Here is a 22,904-nt window from a genome sequence, read left to right on the forward strand (position 1 = left end):
CACTGCACAGAGTGGTATGGCACAGGTTATTTGTTTAGAACAACTGCCCTTAACTGCTAGTCCCATGTAGTAATTCCTCTCCTTTAAACAGTGTATCAACAGCCCCTCAGCTGCATGTGCTGTGGTGATCAGAAAAATTAAATGGGCTGGGCTAGTTCTGGCTTCAGCCTAGTTTAATTATGTAAACATCTCAGTTGGAAATAGATCTAGATCATCACTACTGCCTAGACTGAGTTACTGTATGGATTTTGTAAGGGCATGTTTATGCAGGGAGTTACAGCATTTTACCTTCCTAAGCAGATCATTAAGACCTTCTCTTTAGGAGGTCTGTAATGCCTCTTGCAGTGCAACACTGGTCAGTGAAGGCGTGCCGAGGTGGTGGGGGCAAGCATCTGAACAAACTTGTATTTCTGTTCTTTCCTGACTGACCTGGTCCTGTGGCTTTCTTGGAGGCTAACAAGCTTGGCAAGGCTCCAGCCCAATCTGCGGGAGCTTCTTGTTATTTCTGCTAGCTCTTATGTTCTTGGTGCTGTTAAGATGTAAGGTACACAATGCAAGTCAAAAGAGAAACACCTGTAGGCCCTTTTATTTATACTGATGCAGCTGCAGTGCATCAGTTCTGACTTCACCCATGACTACTCAGTGCAAAGAAAGCATAAATTATAAACAAAGAAACTATAAAATCCCTTGCCATCATTTGTTTGCACTGAGCATGGCAAATATGGCAGTGGAGAAGAAAGTTTTGTAGCTTGTGACCAACCACTGCCCAACCCCAATAGAAAAATAAATCCTTGAGATTTCTAGAAAGCTGATTCAAGCAGGAGACTCAACAGCCACTTCCAAGTCTGAAGTTGAATGTTTCTGATCTGCAGCCAGAATCATGCTGGTAGGAGCACAGAACTTGCATCAGCTGCTTAAAGGCTATTTGCAGCTTGATAGCTGCACAAACTTACTGAACGTGGTGTCCTGAGATTGGCTTCTTCAGGACTGATCAGGCTGCAGTCTTCTGTAAGAGTCTGGTGTTGACTGTAGTACAGGGGAGTAGCAGTTAGCCCTTCCCCTCAGAGAGGTATTTTCTGGATAAATTTTCTGTACCACAGGAATGAAGTTGCAGCACATAAGCCATACCTGTGACAGAAAATAAAAAACATACTTTATTTTCAAGATCGATGACACCTCCCTAAAAGTCAGCTGCAATTCAATAAAGAGCAGTCACTTCAAACCACCTTGCAAATATTACTTAGGTTAAAAATAGGTTTGCAGCTGAAGGGCTCACCCAGTTTCACTGATGCAGAAGCAAGAACACCAAACAAATCACTCCCTTGCTTTCAACAGAAAGCAGTTGAAAGCTTTACATTAAAAAAAGGTCAAACTGCTGGCTGGGTAACTTACCAAGTAACGATGTACTGCATGTGTTCGTTTCTTAGGCTCACTCTTGTCTGGCCTCCAATGGGTCCCCCTGGGACTGTGCTTTCTGTAGGTGTAAGAGCGCGCGGGTCAGATCTTTAGTTTGCGTGGTGTAGAGCAGCCCTTGCTGTGAGAAACTCAGAGCGGTAAGTCACACGGATACCCTACTTCCTCCAGCCCTGGTGCTCCCAAGGTCCCGGCAAAGCCCGAGCTGTGAGGCACTCGGCCCCCGAGCACGTGGCTGCTTGTCTCAGGGCATCAACCACCACCTCCTTCCAACTGGGGCCTGCAACCCCTTCTCCTCAGTGTGCTGCTGCTCACCTGTGCTGGCTGGCTACCACCTTCAAAACAGTGACCTAGAAAGGTGCAATACCTCTGGAAATGCCTTGGGGAAATACCTGCCTGAACCGAAAAGGGGGAGACTGGTGTAAACTGGACATGGGGTTGGGTTCCTCTGCGACTTACTGAAATCTGCGTCAATAAAGATGGGCTCAGCACCGGTCACTTTTGCCATAGCCTCCAGGTCACGGTAGTGCCAGCGGTTCTTCTCAATGTTATTTTCAGGCACAAAAGGTTTCCGGGTTTCTGATAACCTCACTACCCCAGTGAGATCAATTTCATCTTCAATCTGAAGAAAAGCGCAGGGGAGGAAAAAGGAATCTTTCAAGAGTTATTTCACGTTTCAGCATGTCCTGGTAGAAAAGTCACTTTTCTGGTGACTGGGGTCTGGTCATAAATCATCAGGTTGTGCTATACAGTGGGGACTAGGAGGTGTCATGCAAGACTTCCCTGTATCACTCTTACCTGTCCCTTCAGCCTGGTCTCTGGCTTCAACTTCTTTTTGGGCACAAATCCTCGGTTGACTAAAATCGTGACCCTAGAGTTACACAGACAGGACAAACGTACCTCATGAATTAAAGCAAATTCATTCTTGCTGCTGTCTACAACTAAGTACCAAAGAAAGAAACATCTGAGGGACTCCAAGGGAGTTTAAATACAATTTGGAATCGAGCCTCAAGCACCTAACAGACTGAGAGGCATGCCTTTTAAGGGAGAAGGAGAACTTTATATAAATCCAATCACTAACATCACTCTCTGCAACTACCTGAAAGGACATTGTAGCAATGAGGGTGTCAGTCTCTTTTCTCAGGTGCCAAGTGATAAGACACAAGAAAACAGTCTCAAATTGCACCAGGGGAAGTTTAGAGGGGATGTTAGGAAGAATTTCTTCATGGAGAGGGTGATCGAGCATTGGAACAGGCTGCCCAGGGAAGTGATGGAGTCCCCATCCCCAGAGGTATTTAAGAAAGGTGACGATTCTACGATTCAGCTTTTCAAAACAGAAATGAGTTGTTCATAAGAACCACTGCTTAACTTACCCCAGTTCTGTGCAGTAGAAAGGAGTAATGACATTTGCTCCATTTTCTGGGTGGGATGTCAGCTGCCTGGCTTCTCTGGCTTCTCGCTCAGGGTCCACAAGTGATCGTGGCAAAATATAGAGCTCCTTGGAGTGGTCAAAATGCCCTCGGACCTTTACAGGTCTGTACTCTAATTCCTTCAACTCCATAGGGCTGCGCAGAACGAGATAAAAACAAAATCACAGCTGTGATAGGCAAAGCACATTTTGGGGATTTTACCCCTAGGACCAGCTGCCAATTAGAAGACAGATGCCTCATGGAATAAGCAGCTGACTATTTTATTACTATCACAGTGAATCAAATCAAGATGATCATGAGTATCCAAAGAGCAGTTCTCTTCCATGGGATCTGTAACCCAATACCACTTCAATGACACACACAGCTGATCAGCAGGTGGATACACTACATGTACATGAAGCCCACAGGGAGAGCTTCTTTCCCATCCCAGGCCATGAAATTGAACAACTGAACTATTTTGACTGTTAGGCCATATGGCCAAGTGATCCAAAAATTCTCTCATGTCTAACATAACCGCTCCACCCGTGGGGAAGGGCCTGCTATTGACCTAAGAATCCTTCCTGCAGGATTAATCCCTGCTCTGGAACATCACAGGCACCAGCTACCAAGCCCTCCTTCTTCAGCCTGAATTACATACCACATTCTCCCAGTGATTCAACCTTTTAACATGGCTTTAGAGTATCCCATAAGGAAGAGTTCACTTTGTTATCTAAAATAAGAGAATGAACATGTTGCCTGTCTTTCTCATTTGCTTGCACATCCCAATTCCCACTGAATTCCTTTGTTTTCATGCAGTTTAGTTTAGCATGAACCCGTCAGAGCAGAGACCTTATCTGATGTCCCCAGCACGCTGTCAGTGCTTGGTAGATAATAAACTATCTTGGCTTCCTTACTCTAATGTCAGAGGGATGGGCTCTGATGAAATTCTTGATGCCAGCTGTGCAATCAAATCTAATTTCCATTTTCGCCGCTGAACCTGAAAGTACACAAATACAAAAGTAACTCCCATTGGCAGAACAGAGCAATGTAATGACCCCAGCAAGCTTTCAAATCTGTTTCTTTGTCATAATTTTCTCCTCAGACCTGACCTGAAACAGCGTAATTTGATATATGAAAATGGAGGCTACTATCTTCATTTGGGGGAAATATTTATACTGGAGGTGTGAAAAACATGAATATCTCTTTTAAAGACTTGCATTAACCTCACTAGTAGACACTCAGAAAACAGGAAAGTAAAATATCAGCAAATCTTTATCCTGCCTATGGTTTGAACTTGATTAAACAGTCAAAGATGGAAAAATCCTGACAGACCTAAAGTGCTTAATTCTTGAAAAAATGAAACGTTTATTTGTACCTGCCATGTGCCAAGACAGAATGTAGTCAGAGGCACAAGGAGAAGGCCCCATTTGAGTATGACGTCCTCTCCAGATGCATCAGCAGCTGTTGTAGAACTTCGTGGCCTGGTGAACCTCAAGCAAACATCTGAAGAAAGCCAGAATGAGGAATTAGACATGTACAGGAGAAGAGACACTAAATTCCTGAGGAAATGTCACCTCTTGGTATAAGGCTGAAAAATGACAGAGCCCCAAACAAATCCCTCCTTACCTTTAGTTTGCCGAATCCGACTGGAACCCGCTTTAGTTAGAGTACATCCAAAAAATGTTCTTCTGATCAAGCAATTTGATACCTACATGAAATAATAAAGATCCATGGTAGCATTTCTACTTTGGGAATGTTATATCTAGATGATACCAGTTGTCCCAACGACAGCACGGGATTTGGTTTGCTATTTGAGCAACAGCCAGTGAAACACTACAGTTACACGTTAAAAAGAAAATAAATATTTCAGTAACAGAGCAAAATAAGTGACGGTTCCCTTTCCACCTGTGCCATCAGCAAACGTACACAGACAGCATCGTGGTTTGTTTTTTTACATACGTGCTGCCATGCTCGAGTGGCACAAGGACAGCCTCACAGCCCAGCGTTTTGCAGCCGATTCCAGCCTTTTACCCCCCTTCGCCCCGTGCCGCGGAGCCCGTCCCCGCACCGGGGGTCGCACCGGGGGCCACCCACCCACCCACCGACCACCAGAAGGGCGGCGGGGTCCGTACAGCACCGAGCACCGCCGGGGCCGGGCCTCGCCTTGCCCGGTCCGGCTCCTCTCGGCGCCCCCGGGCTCCCCTCAGAGACCCCTCGGCTCCCCTCAGCGCCCCCCCGGGCCCTCCCCGTTCCTCTCAGCACCCACTCGGCTCCTCTCAACAACCCTCGCGGGTCCCCCCGGCTCCCCTCAGCGCCCTCCCCGTTCCCCTCAGCGACCCCCCAGGCTCCCCTCAGCGACCCCCTCAGCTCCCCTCAGAGACCCCCGGACCCTCCCCGTTCCCCTCAGCGCCCCGCCCTCCCTCCCCGCTCCCCTCATTACTCCCCCGGGCCCTCAGGACTCCCCTCAACGCCCACCGAGGCCCTCCCCGCTCCCCCCTTTCCCCCCTCAGCATCCCCCCGGCCGCCCACCGGTGCCCGCCGCTCCCCCAGCAGCCGCCGCCCGGCTCGCAGCAGCCCCCCTCCCGCCGCCATGGCGGCGCCGCCTCCGGCCCGGCTCGTCCTCTTCCCCCCCGGCTCTGTAATGGGAGCCGCCTCCTCCCGCGGCTCGGCCGGCCCCGGAAGAGAGGCGGGCTCCCGCTTGGCAGCGCCTCTCTGTGGCGGCGCGGCCATGGCGGAGGTGCCGGAGGAGGTGCGGCTGTTCCTGAGGCAGCACCCGCTGCTCGGCGTGGCCGCGCCGGGCAAGGTGAGCGGGGCGGGACCCCGAGGGGCTGGGGGTGGTGGTGAGGAGGAGAAGGGGGTCGTGAGGGGGCAGCAGGGCGGGTGAGGGGCCCGGAGCCTGGCTGCGGCCTCAGGGGTTTCTGCCGCGGGGTGAGGGGGGGAGAGATGAGGTATGGGGGCGAGGACCGGCAGGAGCTGGAGTTTTCTCCTCTGCCCAGCCCTGCGGAGCTGCCCTGACCAGCCCTTGCTTTCCGCCAGGTGAGGTGCAGGCTGACCGGCCACGAGCTGCCGTGCCGGCTGGCGGAGCTGCAGGCGTACACGGACGGCAAGAAGTACCGGCGGCTGGTGAGGACCGCCGGGGAGTTTGACTATGAGAAGTTTGAGCCCCACATAGTGCCCAGCACAAAGAACCTGTGCGTATTCTTCTTCTTGCATGTTATGTTCTTCTGTCTCAGACCAAGTGGCTGAGCTTTAGGAAGTTCTCAAGCATTTTTAATTTTGGGGAAGCTGGGAAAGTCTTTTTAAAGTATTCCTTCCTTTGTTCCTTGCTTCTTTCTCTCAGGCATCAGCTGTTCTGCAAGCTCACCCTCAGACACATCAACAAGTTTCCAGAGCACGTGCTCCGTCACGTCCAAGGGAAACGCTATCAGAAGGCCCTGAAAGCATGTAAGTTGGCTGACTCCGTCTTCAGAAAAGCTACTTGTTTCCTTGAGCTGTTAAAATTCCAGTATCTCCCTGTGAAGATCTCCCTGTGAAGAGAGGGTGTAAACTTTCTCTAGACTGACGGTAATTTACTGCGGGTGCTCCTCAGCTGGGAAGAAAGAGCCCAGCTGTAGGGAGCAGTTGGCCTCTTTACCAATACTTTGAAACATCTTTAGTTGAAAGGAGTGGTTCTAAAGATTCCCCCGGAGTGGGGGTACACATGTCTAGCAGAGACTCTGTGTTAACATCTTTCCCATCTTTAATGCTCCATGGTATCACTGTCAATTGCATGAATGTGTCTTAGAGCTGGAGCTTAACTTACTTTTGAGTTGTTTTTAATATAAAGTGGAGGTGGAAATAAACAGGACGCAGGTGGCTGGGTAGCCTTGCTAAGTGCTGCTCAATCCCTTGCACCATTAGACGAGGAGTGCCAGAAGAAAGGGGTGGAATATGTCCCTGCCTGCTTGCGACAGAAGCAGCAACGGAGGCAGCACCCTGACGACCAAATGAACGGGAGCAGGCAGCCTCAGAGAGAGGAAGAATTCTGGGAGCCGAAGTCTCCCAGGACAGATGAGGACGGAGAGGAGACGGATGACAGCATGAGTGATCTGTACCCACGTGAGTAAGAACATCGGTACCACCTATGTCCTAAAGGGAGCTTGCCAGCTCATCTTCTCACACCTTTATTCTGCTCCTGTCTGCTGGAGACGTGACTTTCATCCAGTTTGGGGGTCTTAGGTTTGGGAAAAGCTTGCCACCACTGAACATGAAATAGCGGTTCTCACCAAGTAACACCAGAGTTGGTCACATAAGGTGTGAGGGGAGGGATACAAGATCTGCTGGGCTTTGCTTTAGGTCTCTCTGCTTGCCATGTTTTTCAGCAATGGCAGGAGCTGGTAAGGCTGTCCCACTGACTTATGGCTGGAAGATGCTGCCTCGCCATAGGAGAGCGGAGCTGTAAGACCCCAAAACTGCCTGTGTGGCCCAGTTTCAAGAAACGGGCTAGTGAGAGCTCTAAGCTCGTTCCTAATAAAACATCAGTGTGTTTATTTCTGAAGTATTTCAGTAGTGACACACAAATGACAGGGGTTAATCCTTGGAGGCCGGAATCAGCTTGTCAAATCACCTTTGAGATGTGCTGAAAGTAAAGCTAGGAGTAGGCAGAGCCTACCTGCACAAGGAACTGATCCCAACCTAAATCTTTGTATTTTAGCTGAGCTCTTTCCTGAAAAAAGCCCAGCAGCTCCACAAAACACAGAGGCCAGCGATGACTTTGCAATAGACAGCGAAGAAGATGAGGCCAAGCTGACTGGGGAGAACGGTGTTGTGAACGGTGAGGATGGTGGAAGAGCGGATGTGAACAGAGCAGCTGGCAAGAGGGGAAAGGTGGGAGTCACTTTGCTGTGTGCCGCAGTTGGGGAGTGTGAACAGGCATTCTGTCCTGTAGGTGTCTGTCTGAGCTATTCCTGTCTAAGAACCAGCAGAAGGTGTAAAGCTATTTGGGAGAATACTTTCCCTGAGTGCCAGCCACTGGCTTGCGTTCTGAGGTGTGAATTACTAGCAGGAAATGTTTATCCTGCCTGCTCTAAATAGGGATGTTACTGCCTGCATAAATATCTCATCTGTGATTGAATCCTGCTGCACAGTCGTAACAGGGAGACTGAAGTGGGTCCTGTAATCTTCCTTTCCACACACACGCTATCTAAACACTTCTGAAATCACAGGGTGATTTCAAAACTTTTTCTGCCTCCTTTGAGGAGCTGGCCACATCTTGCCTTTGGGTGTGCTTACAGGGCAACATACCCTGATCCTTCAGTGTGGGAGGCAGAAAGAAGTCACATAAGATGGATAAAGGCTCTAAGGGAACCCTGAGAGAGGTGCTGGAGCCCTTGTAATGGTATCAAGCTGGGAAGCTCAGGCTGGGGGAAGGATAGGCTCATTTCTGTGGGGAGACTGTCACTTTATGTAATGGAGTTTGCCTGTCAGGAATGCTAACTTGCAGAATATGGCCAGAAACCATCCTGGCTAGCCCCGTGTTCACAGTGACTCAGACTGTGCTTGTTCAAGGAGCATACCTGATTTCTCTTCAAGCTATCTTGTAGAGGTCTGGGTTTAATGTTTAGAAAAAACTGATCAACTTCTCTCTACAGAAACAGTCAGGCCCTTCAAGGAAAAAATTCAAGCGTTGTCATCAGAAACCCAAGAACTTCAGGAAAGCAACCAATGGCAAATAAACTTTAATGATAAAAAATGTGGCTTGAAGCCTCTTGTGTAACAATTCCAGAGGGTGCAGAAGACTGAAGTGTTTGCCCTTACACCTTGCTGCCCATTCCTGTTAACCGATACAACAGGGAGAAATAGTGGGATGGAATTAAGTTACATTCTAACCATCGCTAGCCATCCCCTGCTACCAAACCAAGAATTATTACTACAGTAAAGTGCAAGCAGACCGCTGCTTGGACCTCTTTATGAGACGATAACTTCCATTAGGTGGGAGAAAAGCATGCAAGGCTGCTAACCAGCATTTTCAGATAGCTTAAGTGTCACCAGTCATACACTCTAAGTGGATACAAAGATGCCATTGTTTTTATTTTGATTGTTTCAAAAAAATCAAAACATTTTCAAACACAACTAAGGTACAAAATACAGCATAAAATGAGAATTTATACTTTTTTTTTCCACATAGAAAGCAAAAATATATTCAGAATTAATTCCAGAACATTTTACAGAGCCAATTGATAGCTGACATCCTGTTTCTCAGCTACTGGGGGAGGTCACTGTATTTCTGGGAGATGCACAAATACAGCAGTGTATGTAAGAAACCAGAATCTTCTGCATCAGGACTCACAGCAAGTCCAGATATTGCGCTGCTTAGAAATACGTTATAATGCCCTCCACCTAACTGTGCCCCTTTAGTACTAAAATATTTCTGCTGCAAGGGACAGTATTAGTTCCCTTCTCTGGGGTCTTTTGTTGGAAAGGGAACTCTATTTTCACAGACAGAGGACACTGGTTAATATTTCAGATAGTCCATCATCCAGCTCCTTAGTTAGACGGGACACAAAGAACAAGCTGAGGAAGCTAACTAAGGGCTACGTACAGAAATTGTTTTCTACCATTCAATTTATAAATACTATGAACATCAACAGCAGTTAAGATATCTGAGAATGGCTGCCTTGATGTCTAAGACAGAGGACCTGCAGTGAAGTTGAGCAAGAACATCCTGTGCTGAACATCAGGAATTGAAAGAACAGTTTGGTTTGCTATGAAGAGACAGGCACAATTAACACTTGAGGCAAAAACCTCTCCTGCAAAATCTGTTTAGAAGAAAGCCTTCAAAGTGACCAGAACTTAAATGCTGGCTTCCTCTCATCTACCCCGTATACTGATCAGTTTTCTTCAGCAGCAGCACATCTCACTATTACATGGGCTACTCTTCCCTTAAAGATGAAATCACTAGTTTAACATTAGGCAGTGCTCTTCTATTTGCCATCAGTCCTCAACCTAGTTTTCTCACCTAAAAAGCAACCATTTAACAGAACTGTCCAGGCTAGCATTCTCGCCAGGAAACCCTGGTAAATAGTTCCTGCTGGAGAAGTTCAGCTGAATTACTTTTTGAACAAGTAGCTGAGCAGCCTTCTCAAAGGGATACAGTGCAAGAAATCCATGTAACGTTAGCAAGTTGGTAGGGCTCGTGCTTGCTAAAAGTCTAGAATGCTCTCATGATCTTGTGAGACAGGTTCACCTAGTTTACCAGCAGAGGACAAAACGCCTCCTCTGAGCAGCACTGACTAAACGTGTTCATGGCACAGAGGCTGTGGCACTGAGAGGTGAAAACAGGACCTTCCCCTCTCCTCGCTATTAAGCTGAGGAGTTCCTTCCTCTGAATATGCAAGTTACATCCCTGGCTGCTTATTCACTGCACAGGCTTTGCACTTGCATTCTTCAGCTATAACTGTTTGTAATACAGCATTGAGAACTGGGACTGTATGCAGCACACAGCTGCCTTCCGCACTCCTTCCCTGCACATCTCGAGTGTGGTCCAAGATGTCGGAGAGAAGGGTTTTACTCACTTCAACATCCCAGCTCTTCCACTGTTCAGTCAACTTGGGCTTTTGCAGCTGAGACTGACAGAAGTGAATCTAGGAAGCAAAGACTATAGTTTAGAAGATTGACTGCTCTCATTTTGCATGTACTGAGTACAGGGAAAAGGGGAATTTCCATGATTCTAGAGACACTTTCACCAGTAACCTGCAATTCAGATATGAGTTTGGAGCACATACGGATGGAAGCTGGTTTAATAGCAGAAAGGAGCTTTTATTATGGAACCTGCAGCATAGCTTAGCTCCTTTTCTTGGAAATTCAGAAAGGGGCAACTCTGGGGAAAGAATGCTGAATTAACAAGTTCTTTTGGCACAGAATTTTATCAGAATCTAACATTTGCTCTCTTTGGGAGCACCTTGCCCCTTCCTTCTTGAAATATCATAAGCAATACAGAATTTCACCTCATTCCCCTCAAGAACAGAACCGTAACAAGTTAGGAAACCCTCTCCCTTTCCTTACCTAGCAGAGGATATAGCTACTTTCAGTGTTTTCTTTTTTGCCATCTATTTGGGTGCAGGAAAGACCTCCCCCCCCCCTTTTTTTTTTTAAATAAAAAGAGAGTTACAGGCCCTCTGAGCAGCGAAGTGAGTTCTTTTGATGCTGCTTTCCACCTTGATAAGCAATGCTATAACCAGCAGTGGAACTCCTTATACACAAGACAGAGTTCTGATGAGGGTGAGAAAGGGGATCCACTTTTTCAGTTATAGCTAAAACCCAACAGCACACCAAGTGATACAGCTGTATCTGCTCACAGTACTTCAAATTTTAAAACACTGCTGACATTAAAGACAGCAACCGTTCTATTGCAACTCAGTGAAGCCTCAGCAAAATGCAGGTTCATTGGGTTAGTTCCAAATCTATAGTTAGAACAATAAGCCTAGGCAACATTCCTTGAAGAAATAGGGTTTTATCTATTGTATTACTGGTGCCACTGTAAATCAAATTCAAAACATCTGTGCCTTTAATAGGAAGGGGACATGTATGTGTAGAATGCTGGCAGTTTTTGTTGAATCCATACTTTGAATCCATATTTTTGAGAATCAGTTCTGGACTTAATATGTTATGTCCCAAAAGTGTTGCTACTCCTGTTACCACTCTTTCTTCTTCTCATCCATGGAGACTCCGCCAGGACCCAGTGCAACCACGAGGAGGAGCCCTCCAATTACAGACATGGTCTGGAAGAAATCGTATTTGAGGAAGTCGTGCATGGGCTTGTAGGCTGGAATGGTCCAGAAGGCATTGAAGTAGATGTTTATGCCAAAGAGCCAGATGACTAGAGTCAAGGCAGCCAGCTTAGTCTTGAAGCCAATTGCCACCAAGATAATCAGGGCTGTGCCCACAATGTTCTGCAGAATCTGCAGGGAGGAAGAGAAAAAGTAAAAACAAACCCACAAAACACCAAAAACCAGAACACCCCACCAACAAACCAAACAAGCTTACATGTGGTTCTTAAATGGACACACAGACAACAGGATAGATTATCAGTAAACAGTTAAGTTCATCAGAACAAGTTGTCAGATGATCTACTAACAACTTTTTAAAATATCAATTCAACTAAAAAAAGACAAATGAGCAGCAATGAGTAAGCCCTACAGCTGACCTGGGAGTCGATACTATATTTCAGTTCCTTAACCCATGCTTTTCTACTCAAGATACTTACAGAAAAGAAGTTCATATCAAAATGCAGCAGTGTCATGAACATGAGGACCAGCAGCACACGACCCCCAAGCTGCATGTACTGTTTAGGAGAGCTTTCCCGCATGGTGGGGACACCAGCGAACATGCTCTTCCCCTCCGAGCGTGACTCAGCCAAAAGCAGCAGCAAGCCTCCCCCAAGGGCAAGGTTCCTATGGAAAGACAGAAATAGATTTTTTTTTTTAAACTATCATTTGAACTAAACTACACACTTAGTCCTACCTGACAATTTCAGCTCAGTAATAGTCTGCATGTTAGCGAGAAGTGACCTCCTCTGTACCTTGCACTGTCTGCATTAGAATTCACAGCTGAAACAGCAGCACTGTACACAACGCTGGTTTACACAAGTCTGTGTAGACACATGCAGCCTGCCAGAGCAGTCTGGCACCCGCAGCTCAGACAGTTGCTTAGCATCTGTTACATCATGAATTTTGTCGTACTGAAGTTATTCTGTACCTCTGCTTTAGCCATATGTGCCAAAGTAGTCCAGAGGTTGCTTTGAGAAAACAGACCAGCAGTACTGCTAGAAGTTACACATTTACAGGGTTGTAGTAAGCCCAGAGTACAGATCTTGTGCTGCCCCCTGCCCTCCCCTCAGAGGAGAGAGGTAAAAAGGTAACACAGCCATCACTTGGCATTAGACAAGGAAGTTCATTTTCAATAGCCCCATCCTCTACTGCAGAAAGGTGATATAGATTTAAATCCCAGAAACCATTCCAATATCTAAATGCTTCAGTTTCCTCAGAAAATGGTTTGTCACACATAAACACAGTTGCTATTTTAACATTTAGGAAATAATAGCAACTCACTGATCCAATCCAGACAGCTGCTCCTGAGCTCTCATCAAGGAGAGAAGTAGCAGAAGCATTTAGATCTTAGTGGGTTAGGATTAGTCTTTTCCTTCTACAGTACTGAACCTGCTGTCTGTGGTTTAACTCACTGTACTTTTTTTTTTAGGTGCTCTGATATTTAATATAAGTGCATCATTGGCAAAATCTTTCTAGTAAATACTCTATACAAAGATAACTTCCCTCTGTAGAGGGGGGCTATGACAGACAAAAGCTTTTGTTCTGTTTTGAAAAAACTATGTAGGCATACCTCATCAAGAACTTCAGGTCCCATAGAATGCTATATGCAATAGTCTAGGCAAAGAACAGGAGAAGTTAATTAACACTGTGCAAGTTGTAATGAAGCTCAGAATGTTATGATCTCAAACCTCACTATCCATAGCAGAAGTCAATTACAAGTACATTATACTGAAAGAAACGAGCTAAGTTACACCAGCATGGTCCTATGAGTCAGTGTAAAACAAGGAACAGAAGCCAGAATTTCCCTTGTGTTTCAGCCCCCACAAAAATGCATCTGTTTTAGACAGGAAGTATTCTATTTAGTCAGGCTTCTTTGTGATGGGGACAGGAAGAGGCTTCCAGAAGAGTCCCCAGGCTTTGGCCTCTAACATGCAGCTATAAGCCCCACATTTGGCATGTTACTGACATACAGGTAAATTGCAAGTTATTTCTGCTAAATTCATCAAGGTCAAATAGCAAATCAACATCTCCAGCTGACTGACTGCAATTACATCCAAGGATCTATCAGGCACATCAGAAGAACAGAAACAGCAAAATAGCTCAGTGTCATTGAGGACTGGCATTAGGCCAGGGCAGAAAGAAATTCTGGGTATTTAAATATGCTGGTAATACTGGGGCTAAGATTTCAAAGACTTAAGCCTCCTACCTGTAATGCTATAATTCCAAACAGTCCAAAGCAGGCATATTGCACAAAGTTCCTACTCAGCACCAGGATACAGCCGCCTGAGTTGGGGAAATTGAACACAGTTACACTTCTGGCTTGCACAGGAAGAGATGCTGCAGGAATTGTAACTTGTTTTGAACTGAGCAGAATGAGATTTCTTTCAACTGTGCTACAGAGAGCCAGGCAGGAAATTTTAATGGCACACTGGCACAAATCAGTTTGGGAACCAAGAAGTTTTAGTACATGTTTGAGAAAGTTTTTACTTCCAGAAGTATCTTTTATTTCACAAAGAGTAAGCATACACTGAATGTAGTCCCTAGCACACAGCACTGTAGAGTAGCTGTCAGTGTTAAAGTATTACAAGAAGTTGCAAAGAGACTCAACTAATCATGGAGGGATGTTTTGTGGTTTTTTTTTTTAATATTTTATCAGTGATAAACTGTTAGGGCAAACATGCTGTACTCTCTTTCCTTGAAAGGTTTTGTTTTAGATCCTTCCTCATGCGTTCCATCAAGAAACACCGACAGCCCTTGCCACTTGGGCATGGGGACTGGTAATTACATTAAATTAAGCTGTCTCTCTACACAAGAAATACAAAAGTCAAAGCTAAAGCCAACCACAAGATATGAAGTCTGCAGAGCAATCAAGAACAGTAGATTTGGGACTTAATATAATAATTTTACCTCTCCATTTTTGATACTCTAACTTCATTTAGCACTTACACTGGGATTATTTTGATTCCTGGGCTTTGACTTCCTCTGAAACAAACACCTCTCTTGTGGCTGCAGTGTACCAATTGCAAGGGAAAACTCTGCCACTGAGATTAATCACCATAAAAACAGCAGGCTGAGAAAGTCTTAGCTCTGCCCCATTTAAGAAAATATGAATAATTTATTTAGAGAACTTAGGGGTTGTGGGTATGTTTATGTATGTGTATGTATGTACAGAACTGAAAACAGACTGCCCTAATGGACTCCCGGCACTTCTGACTCAGGGTGTCACCAGAAGTTCTCAAGGACTATTTCCAAGAAAGACTGAGGCAGGTCAATTAGGAGTTCTTTTCATTCAGCCCACATAGTACTCTTAGTTCGAAGCTATCAATGGCTATTGAGAAATCAGTGAGGCATCCCGTGCTTACATGATTCACAGCGCTTACATGAGCCAGGGGTGGCAGACACACTGGAGTGCTCTGGCATCCACCTTAACAGCCTTAGAGCCACTTACTCAGCTGTCCGAAGAGATTTATGAACACAAAGATGGAGGCCAGGAAATAGCCACAGTTCCACGTTCCATCAATGTAATCCCTCTGTTCACTCCACTGGAACCACATGCGGATGCCGTCCTCCAGGAAGGTGCTGATCAGGCACAGGCGGGCCACGTGGGGGAGGTACTGCTTCGTCACCCTCAGGAACTACAGGGGCAGACAGCACAGTTAGCAGGGAAGGCAGGACAGAGGGCAAGGCAGAACTCAAGGCAGAAGAGATCCATGCACTCCACAGACTGAGGTCACCAGCTCTCATGCACACAGGGTCAACAACATCTACAGAGAAACAAGGATTTAATTAAGTTCTCCTTCATTCCAGTTGCAGAACAGGCGGGAGAGGTGGGGAAAGCCAGTTTTCATGCTCTACCTGGAGAGCTTTTTGGACAAGGACTCGGAAAGCAGAATCCTGCAGCACCTTTCTGCGTAACAGGAACTGTGTTTTGACGGAGCTCTTACTAGATGAAGGCTGACCTTGGTTTTAGTTTGTCTCAGTTTCATGTTACAGCTCAACTGATCCATCAGATAGCCGGGAGCTGAAAGGGCAACCCTACTCCCACCCACATGCTCAGGCACTCAACACCCTGTAACAAACTGATTCAGGGAGTGAGGCTGACAGAAGGTTAACTCTACAAAGATTAAAGAAACTTTAATAAGCTTTCTGACAAGCTAGTTCCTTCCAGCAGCTCCTAAAAGCACCAGTGCAAGGCGTGTGTCTGTGTGCAGAACCTCACTTTTGAGCAACAGCTATTAGCTCAGTGCAGCTGGTACACAAAATTGCACCTTGCGTACACACAGTTCCTACTTTCATTAAAAACAGCCTCCTGTGCAGAAATAAATTAGGCATTTACATATTCTATTCAATATAGTAGTTAAAAAGGTATATTGTAGAACAAATGCCGTGCCTTAGTTCTTGGGAATGCAAGTTGCATCTGGTTACCCCACACTGTCACTCCGCACTCACTGGTCAGCTCGCTCTGCAATTACAGTAATTCTAAAGGGACAAATACAGCACTGCCAAGTGGTGTCCAGACTAGCACACCCTGTAGGACTGAGGGGTGCACAGGAAGACATACTGGATCTGCATTACAGCAAGTGCTCAACTGGCAGACAGTTTCCTGAATGGCACTGGTTATTTAATGGGAACTCCCTCTAGGATTTGCGTTGCCACAGAGCGGCCCACCACACACGCTGGTTTGGCTTAGCCAGATCACCAGGAAGCCACATTTAGAGCCAGTGGGGGCCGCTGCGTAGGCAAGTGCCATCTACTAAGTAACAAACAAATTTAATCTAAAACTCTAGAAGATTAAACAGCAGGGTTCTACCATCTAACAACAACAGCAGTTTAGGCAGGCTGACACTTGTAAAAGTAAATGCCCACGTTACAAGCCTTCATGCAGCACTGCCAGACTTCGCTTCTCCTAATTCTAAAGGAGGGATATCTGCAGCCATTTAATAAAACCCCACTATCCCACACAAAGTTCATTGTGCTGTAAAGCACAGTTTCATACAGTTTGTGATATTAGATACTTGAACATGTAAAGGGGGGGGGGTGGGAAAAGCCACATGAGCACAGGCATTTGCCAGACAAGGCTGAACAACATCAAAACAAATCATCAGAAACACCACAAACTTTCTTTCATAACTCATTCTTTCTGTCCTTTGGGTTAGACAATACAGCTAATAAGCTTATTTCTGGGCCTTTTTTTTTTTGTGGCTCTGAAAGTGTTCACTATATATAGGAGTATAGGGAAGGGACACTAAAGCCATTTCTGAAAGCATTTTCTTGTCACAGTAATCAGCAAGCACTAAAGGCTGTTTCAAATCCTATGCAAATGAAAAGCTTTGCTTACTGTGTAACTGAAGATTATCACAAGAAAAAAACAACGTGGCAAACATGCTTAACAGTTAATAGCAGAACAAACTACACCAGTTGCACTGCATGCATGCAGAGTCTAAGGGTCAAGATTCAAGTCAATCAAGTGCATATTAAGTGCAGCTGTACTCTGACTCAGGGCTGCCACTTCAGGCTTTTTAAAACCCTGTTAATAGTTGGATGAATGACTCAGAAGAAAATTTGTGATCTTTGTCACTGAAGGAGATACGCATCTTGTTTTACAGCTTTCTTTTCTCCCTTATTTCACTGTGTTTGGACAGCTTGAGGCAAGGAATGCTACAGATAGTTCGGAAATAGTACAGAAAAGTAAAAGAGGTAATAGTCTGCCCTGCCAAGATGTGGAACAGGCATCTTTGGTCTAGACAGGTGAAGGACAGAGGAAATGCAAGAGGACAGGGGCTGAGCATCTGTAGGAAAAAGTAAAAAAAAAAAGACACTGCTGCAGAAAGCCAGAAAAAAGCAGCAAGCATTACAGATGATATCTACTTCCAAGCCTCATCTCTGCGGCTTTTGAAGATGAGATCAGCTTACATGACCCACTTCCCTTTCCCTGAAAGGAAGGGGCTGCCAACAGCCTAGGTGAGGAGCCAAAAAAAGGCATTTAACATTTACCTGTTCTCAGGGCTTACAGAGGGAATGTAATGCCATCTATTAAACATGTGTGAGCATCCAATCAGCTGGCGACAAGTCAGAACGACCGAGGCCTACGGCAGCTGCAGTGCTCAGCAACCTTATCGGGACACAGACCGTCTCTGGACATCCATAACTCACGTAGCTGCCTTGGTTTAGCTACACACAAGTCAAAACCTTTAAGCCTCAGCAAGCTTAAAGCAAGTCAGCTTCAGAAGCTGACTGCATGAACGAGAAAAGACCAAAAGACACTGGTCAGAGATCAGAAAGAGAGGAAGCAAACAGTTACACAATAACAAGAACATAACAGACACCAAACGATTATTGAGGTTAAAGAATTTAGGTACTAAATCACCCAAATAATTCAGGCTTAGGGCAGAGTAACCAAAAAGAAACAGGAGGTCCCTGGAAGTGGGACTGAACTGATAGGGACTGAAGCAGCAGTTCCGATCCTACACATCATCAGCAACGTCTGGCTCCAAACATTGCACTTTGAGCCTACTTCCTACAGTTGTGATTCACAGGGGTAAAAGCAGCATATACGTGAAACTCTGCAGCTGGTAGCTGCAGCCAGTAAACATAGCCAACTAATCCATGGGACTCAAAGTGCACGCTCTGCTACGTGCAGCGCACTTAAGCCAAAATGAAGTGTGGAGATGGACGGAGGTGACCGTGTTAAACTCATGATGTGAAGTAATCAGACAGCTTATTCTGTTCTGGGCTCTGCATCAACTCCTGGCGCATACTGCCTCCTCGCAAGAGAAAAAGGTAACAAAATACCAAAGTAAAACTATCTGAAAGAACAGCTGGTTCTGCACTGGCAGTCAAGTCATTAACATACACCAGAGGGGCTTTGCATTGCCACTTCCCCTCTAATGGGATTAGGAGGGCAAAGATAGATTTAAATGCTCCTCTTAGTTTAATAAGCAAAGGTGCACAAGAGGATCCGGGGATACCTAAATAGCCTCTGCTCAGAATCTTTTTTGAAAAGTGGTCTTCAAATATTCAAACCTAGAAAAGAAGTCCACCCAAAGAGACAGGATGAAGTGATCCTGTTTTGACTCTAACAATTTCTAAAATATCCCACCTACAACAGTCCCAAATTTGTAAGGAACTCGGCCCATTTTGATGGAAGTTACATCATAGCGCAGCTACAGACACTGCCCGAGTTGGGACATTTCACTGTCACCTAGGTGTGTTCTATAAGGAAACAAACACATGCACTGGGGAGGTAGGGCTGCGTGCACAAGTTCCTTTTCCTCCAGATTTCATTTATGAATGTGATCTTACCAAACTTAGAAGTACTCTGAAGATTAGAATCACAGAATGCTTTGGGTTGGAAGGGACCTCACAAATTATTTAATTCCACCCCCCTGCCATGGGCAAGGCCACCTCCCACCAGAGCAGGTTGCCCGAAGCCCCATCCAACCTGGCTTTAAACACTTCCAGGCATGGGGCATCCACAGCTTCTCTGGTCGTTAAGACTGGGCCAAAGTCCAAACAGAGAAGCCTTTTCCTCATGCGTGTATGTTCCTGAATCAGTGAAATTATGATCATAGTAATGAACAGCTGTCTGCTAAAATACACAGAAAACTCTTCTGCAGAACTTTGTGTGTTTAGAGCCTCTGATAAGGTTCTGTTTGAAGTACCTAGCTTTTATTTGGTTAAGGGATTGCTTTGCTCTTGGAAGAGCAGAGCGCTAGCAGACACCAGTGATTCTGTGGGGCAGGATGCTCAAATCCTCTGGCCGAGAGCTAATTTTTCCTTGTACCAGCCTATATATATATATATATATAGACATATCTATATATCTCCACATAGGGAGAACCCACCTAATGACCACAAGGACAGCAGCACCCATCACACCAGGCTAACTGATGTCTGCAAGTTGTCTGTGTAGCCTCAATACTGAGAACAAGGCTCTCGTAATTATTTCAAAAAGAAAAAAAAAGAGAGCTCTGACCCCCCAGAACATTTCTGGCAATCCCAATCAGATTTTTAATTGCAATAAGATTTCTCACAAGAACATTTTTTCACTTCTAAATCATGCCTTACAAAAATTCCCTTTTCCAAAAGGCTATTCAATCAAATCTTTAGAATGGGATTTCTTAGTCACATATTGCATTTCGCTATCACTCTTCATGGTAAGAGTCTTTCCCATCCTAAGAGGAATAAGCTGTATTTGGTTTATGATGATACAGGACCACGTATTGACATGACTTTAAGCTAGAGTTTCCAAATTCAGTTCCTTAATATTAAACACAAAGGTCAGGATAGAAATGAAATGTTTTCTTCTCCCTTCTGTTATCTGCAAAATAGGATACAGAGATGTTAGAATTGGCTTAACAACATGCACCAGCATTTATGTTGGAAAAATTAAATAAAACCCCCAGCGTCTGGTTTTTCCCTTACAATCCTTTCACTGCAGTACAATGACCCAATGTCTCATTGCATTTTTGTCCATTTTTTTTTTAGAATGGCAGAAATACCAGGCACCCACATTCCTAAAGATTACTACAGACATTAGAAAAGTTGCTTGAGATTTGCTCCCTCTTATGGGGATTACAGAAGAGAGGCAACCAGTTCTCTAACTTAAACAACCACTACAGCCCTAGATACAGCTATTTTCAGTACGATAATGTCAGCGGTATATCATGACTGCACTGAAGAGCTTAACATGTAATATTTTAGCAAGGATCACTAAATAACAAGTCTAACCTCTAGGTATAGAAGATATTTAATTGATAATATTGAGCTGGCATTATGGGAGAGTGTTTAAAGACAAACACAAAGCAAGTAGTGGGACATCATTCTGAACCAAGATCATTATCTCTTTGCACTGCACATCACCCACATTTTTAAAGAACTTAGCAGCTTTTCCCACCCCTTTTAACATATAATAAGCCGCCTCCTCCTAAACCTGCAAGACCACCCTACAACATCCTTCACTGCAATCCTCAGGAACTGCCAACAGCAGCTCAGAGAGCAGAGCAGCTCCCCAGCCCTACTGTGCACCTGCAAGCTACAAACAGATGCTATAGCCCAGCTGAATTACTGGCTAGTTTTCACCACAAGCGATCTCACCACCTTGGTGTCACCCCCAGTCCTGTACTCTAACCATTCCCTTGCACTAGGGCTGGTGCCCATTTGACCGGAACAATGAGAGAAGCGAACCAACAGCAAATTAACCTTCACATTCTCTCAACCAGTTCAGCTTCCCAGCCTGGTGATAGGTGAGTGCTTGTGTGAGAGAAGGAAAGTGGAACATAGCCTTGGGAAAAGTAGAACAACCCCTGTCAGTCACAGCCAGCTGTCAGGCACACTTAGCTGCCCTGTAAGGCCAGGTCCTGGTGCACTACTTCACTTGGCCAGATAGTTCACCTGTGGATTAATAGCCATTCATTACTATCTCATGGGAGACTTAACATAAAAGCTCTGTGAGGAAATATATTACAGAAAGCAAGACTTTTCAGGTCTTGAATACTAGCACAAGGAATGGAGAAAGCAAGGTGACCAACGAGAACACGTTCAGGTCACGTAACAGTAGTTGTCCAGCTTCACCATCTCCAACTTCATCGAGGGGAGTTCCAGTTCTACTTCAGTCCAGATATTCCAAGTGTTTTTTATCTGACATGAACTAAGTTTTCATAACACTAAGCATTAACTTTGCAATATATACCAGAGGTAATTGTTTGGTAAGTCCCTCTACTCCTACACTGGTGCGATACTGAGTTTTAGCAACAGACACAGCACTGAAAGCATCTGATTGAGCAAGGAGGCAGCCATTTGGAGCCAGAATTATCTGAGGAGTATCTTAGTTACTTGAAGAGCCATAGAAGTTGTTTTGCAATCTGATGAATAAGTGTATGCAAATACCCCAAATTCTGTGACTAAGGTAAAGACGCATCTTTAAATAGTATGTGGCCAAGCACAAATAAACTTGTGCCACTTAAAACTCATCTCATGAGGAAGCAAACTGCATTTTGCTAGACAAAAGAGCTTTCATTACTATGGAAAAAAAGGGTTTTTAGAGACATCTAGAAATAGTCACACAGGAATAAATAGAGGGGTGTTATAAAAAGGTCAGGACAAACAGTGTATTTTTTGGCAAGTGACTTGAACACTGTATTGATAGCTTAGTTTCTCGCTTAAAATGAGAGAGGACGACAAAAATGATCAGGACACTCCTTAAATTGATTTCTACCACATGCCACAAGAAGCTGTGGCTCTAAAACAAGTTGCCCACCTGGGAGCGGGCAGGAAGCACCGAACAGGTTTTCCCAGTGAAATGTGCAGCGGCAGCACAGCCCCCTCAGAGCCGAGTGTTGCTGTGCATCACGCCACTTGCTCTGCTTCAGGAGTGGAAATGGCAAAACCAGGCAGAATAAGGTTCTTCTAATGAACTTGATAAAGTATGATTAGATGTTATCTCCGGTTTTCAACGATATGAATCACCATGACGATGAGGATCTTTCTAACACCACCACCACATTAACTACTTATAATCACACTATTCCTGCTCTGATACGTAACCATAATGCATTATAAGCTTCCGTTTCACAGCAAAACCCACAACGGCCTCTACCAAAATAACCACACAGAGGGCTAGAACAGCCCCAGCTTGTTTACTCTCCTTTTACCCCGATTTTAAGCACACCCCTCCGGTGCTGGCGAGCCTCTTCCACCCCAGGCCTGGGCTTCCCACAGGAAGGGCCGGGCCTTTTTCCACCCCTCTCTGCCCCCCACCCTGGCCCCCCTCAGCCCCCCCACCCCCTTACCACAGCCCCCCGGCCAGTGGGCGAGGAGACGAGCAGGGCTCACCCCCCTTTTCCCCCTTTTCCCTCACCACGAAGCCCCCAGCCCCTCAGGGAGCCCCAGCCAGGGCCCAGCCGTGCCTCAGGAACCCAGAGGGGACAGGGCCCACCCCGGCCGCCATCTCCGGGCCCGGCCTCTCCCTGAGGGCGCACACAAAGGCCCCCCCCCCCACCTGGTCCGCGAAGTCCTCGGCGGTGCTCATGATGTCGTTCTGGCCCATGGCGGCGGCGGAGGAAGGCGGGCAGGGGCCGGTTGCTACGCGCCTGGGGGCCCGGCCTGGCAGAGGGGGGAAGTGGGGCTGAGGGGAAGGGGGGGAAGCTGAGGGCCGGGCCGGGCCGCACCGCGCCGCTCGGCTGCTGCTGCTGCTGCCACGTAGGCCAGCCCTTAAAGGCGCCGCGCGGGCGGCAGCCCCGGCGCACGCTGGGCGAATGGGAGAGGGCGGCCGGAG

The 22,904-nt window shown here is 46.0% G+C and overlaps 3 protein-coding genes across 3 annotated transcripts; 1 reads left to right on the forward strand and 2 right to left on the reverse strand.

Annotated features, from left to right (window-relative positions):
• Positions 1–558: 558 nt before the first annotated feature.
• SURF1 (SURF1 cytochrome c oxidase assembly factor) lies at positions 559–5,624 on the reverse strand. Its single transcript, XM_083807520.1, has 9 exons — positions 5,352–5,624; positions 4,449–4,530; positions 4,198–4,325; positions 3,737–3,819; positions 2,787–2,978; positions 2,212–2,284; positions 1,873–2,035; positions 1,393–1,474; positions 559–1,128 (listed from the first exon to the last, which is right to left on the reverse strand). Exons 1-9 carry the CDS (start codon positions 5,550–5,552, stop codon positions 1,062–1,064), a joined length of 1,071 nt encoding a protein of 356 aa, XP_083663646.1. The 5' UTR covers positions 5,553–5,624; the 3' UTR covers positions 559–1,061.
• On the forward strand, positions 5,551–10,097 carry SURF2 (surfeit 2; the record flags this gene model as incomplete). Its single annotated transcript, XM_083808080.1, has 6 exons — positions 5,551–5,625; positions 5,859–6,013; positions 6,163–6,266; positions 6,723–6,920; positions 7,516–7,635; positions 10,042–10,097. The coding sequence occupies 6 exons, from the start codon at positions 5,551–5,553 to the stop codon at positions 10,095–10,097; spliced, it is 708 nt and encodes a 235-aa protein (XP_083664206.1).
• SURF4 (surfeit 4) lies at positions 8,867–22,872 on the reverse strand. The gene is made up of 6 exons (XM_083807521.1): positions 22,629–22,872; positions 15,078–15,264; positions 13,836–13,912; positions 13,200–13,243; positions 12,067–12,253; positions 8,867–11,761 (listed from the first exon to the last, which is right to left on the reverse strand). The coding sequence occupies exons 1-6, from the start codon at positions 22,674–22,676 to the stop codon at positions 11,495–11,497; spliced, it is 810 nt and encodes a 269-aa protein (XP_083663647.1). The 5' UTR covers positions 22,677–22,872; the 3' UTR covers positions 8,867–11,494.
• Positions 22,873–22,904: the final 32 nt, after the last annotated feature.

The sequence above is a fragment of the Anser anser genome (assembly GCF_964211835.1).
Source record: "Anser anser genome assembly, chromosome: 21".
NCBI lineage: Eukaryota > Metazoa > Chordata > Aves > Anseriformes > Anatidae > Anser > Anser anser.

Excerpts from the sequence above, each read along its gene's own strand:
- SURF4 (XM_083807521.1), bottom strand. The coding sequence starts at position 22,676 with ATGGGCCAGAACGACATCATGAGCACCGCCGAGGACTTCGCGGACCAG. Across the intron at positions 15,265-22,628 it reads CCGAGGACTTCGCGGACCAG|TTCCTGAGGGTGACGAAGCA; the intron begins GTGGGGGGGGGG and ends CTGCCCCTGTAG. Across the intron at positions 11,762-12,066 it reads TTGATATGAACTTCTTTTCT|ATTCTGCAGAACATTGTGGG; the intron begins GTAAGTATCTTG and ends TCCTCCCTGCAG.
- SURF1 (XM_083807520.1), bottom strand. The coding sequence starts at position 5,552 with ATGGCCGCGCCGCCACAGAGAGGCGCTGCCAAGCGGGAGCCCGCCTCT. Across the intron at positions 4,531-5,351 it reads TGGGGGAGCGGCGGGCACCG|GTATCAAATTGCTTGATCAG; the intron begins GTGGGCGGCCGG and ends TATTTCATGTAG. Across the intron at positions 4,326-4,448 it reads TCGGATTCGGCAAACTAAAG|ATGTTTGCTTGAGGTTCACC; the intron begins GTAAGGAGGGAT and ends GGCTTTCTTCAG.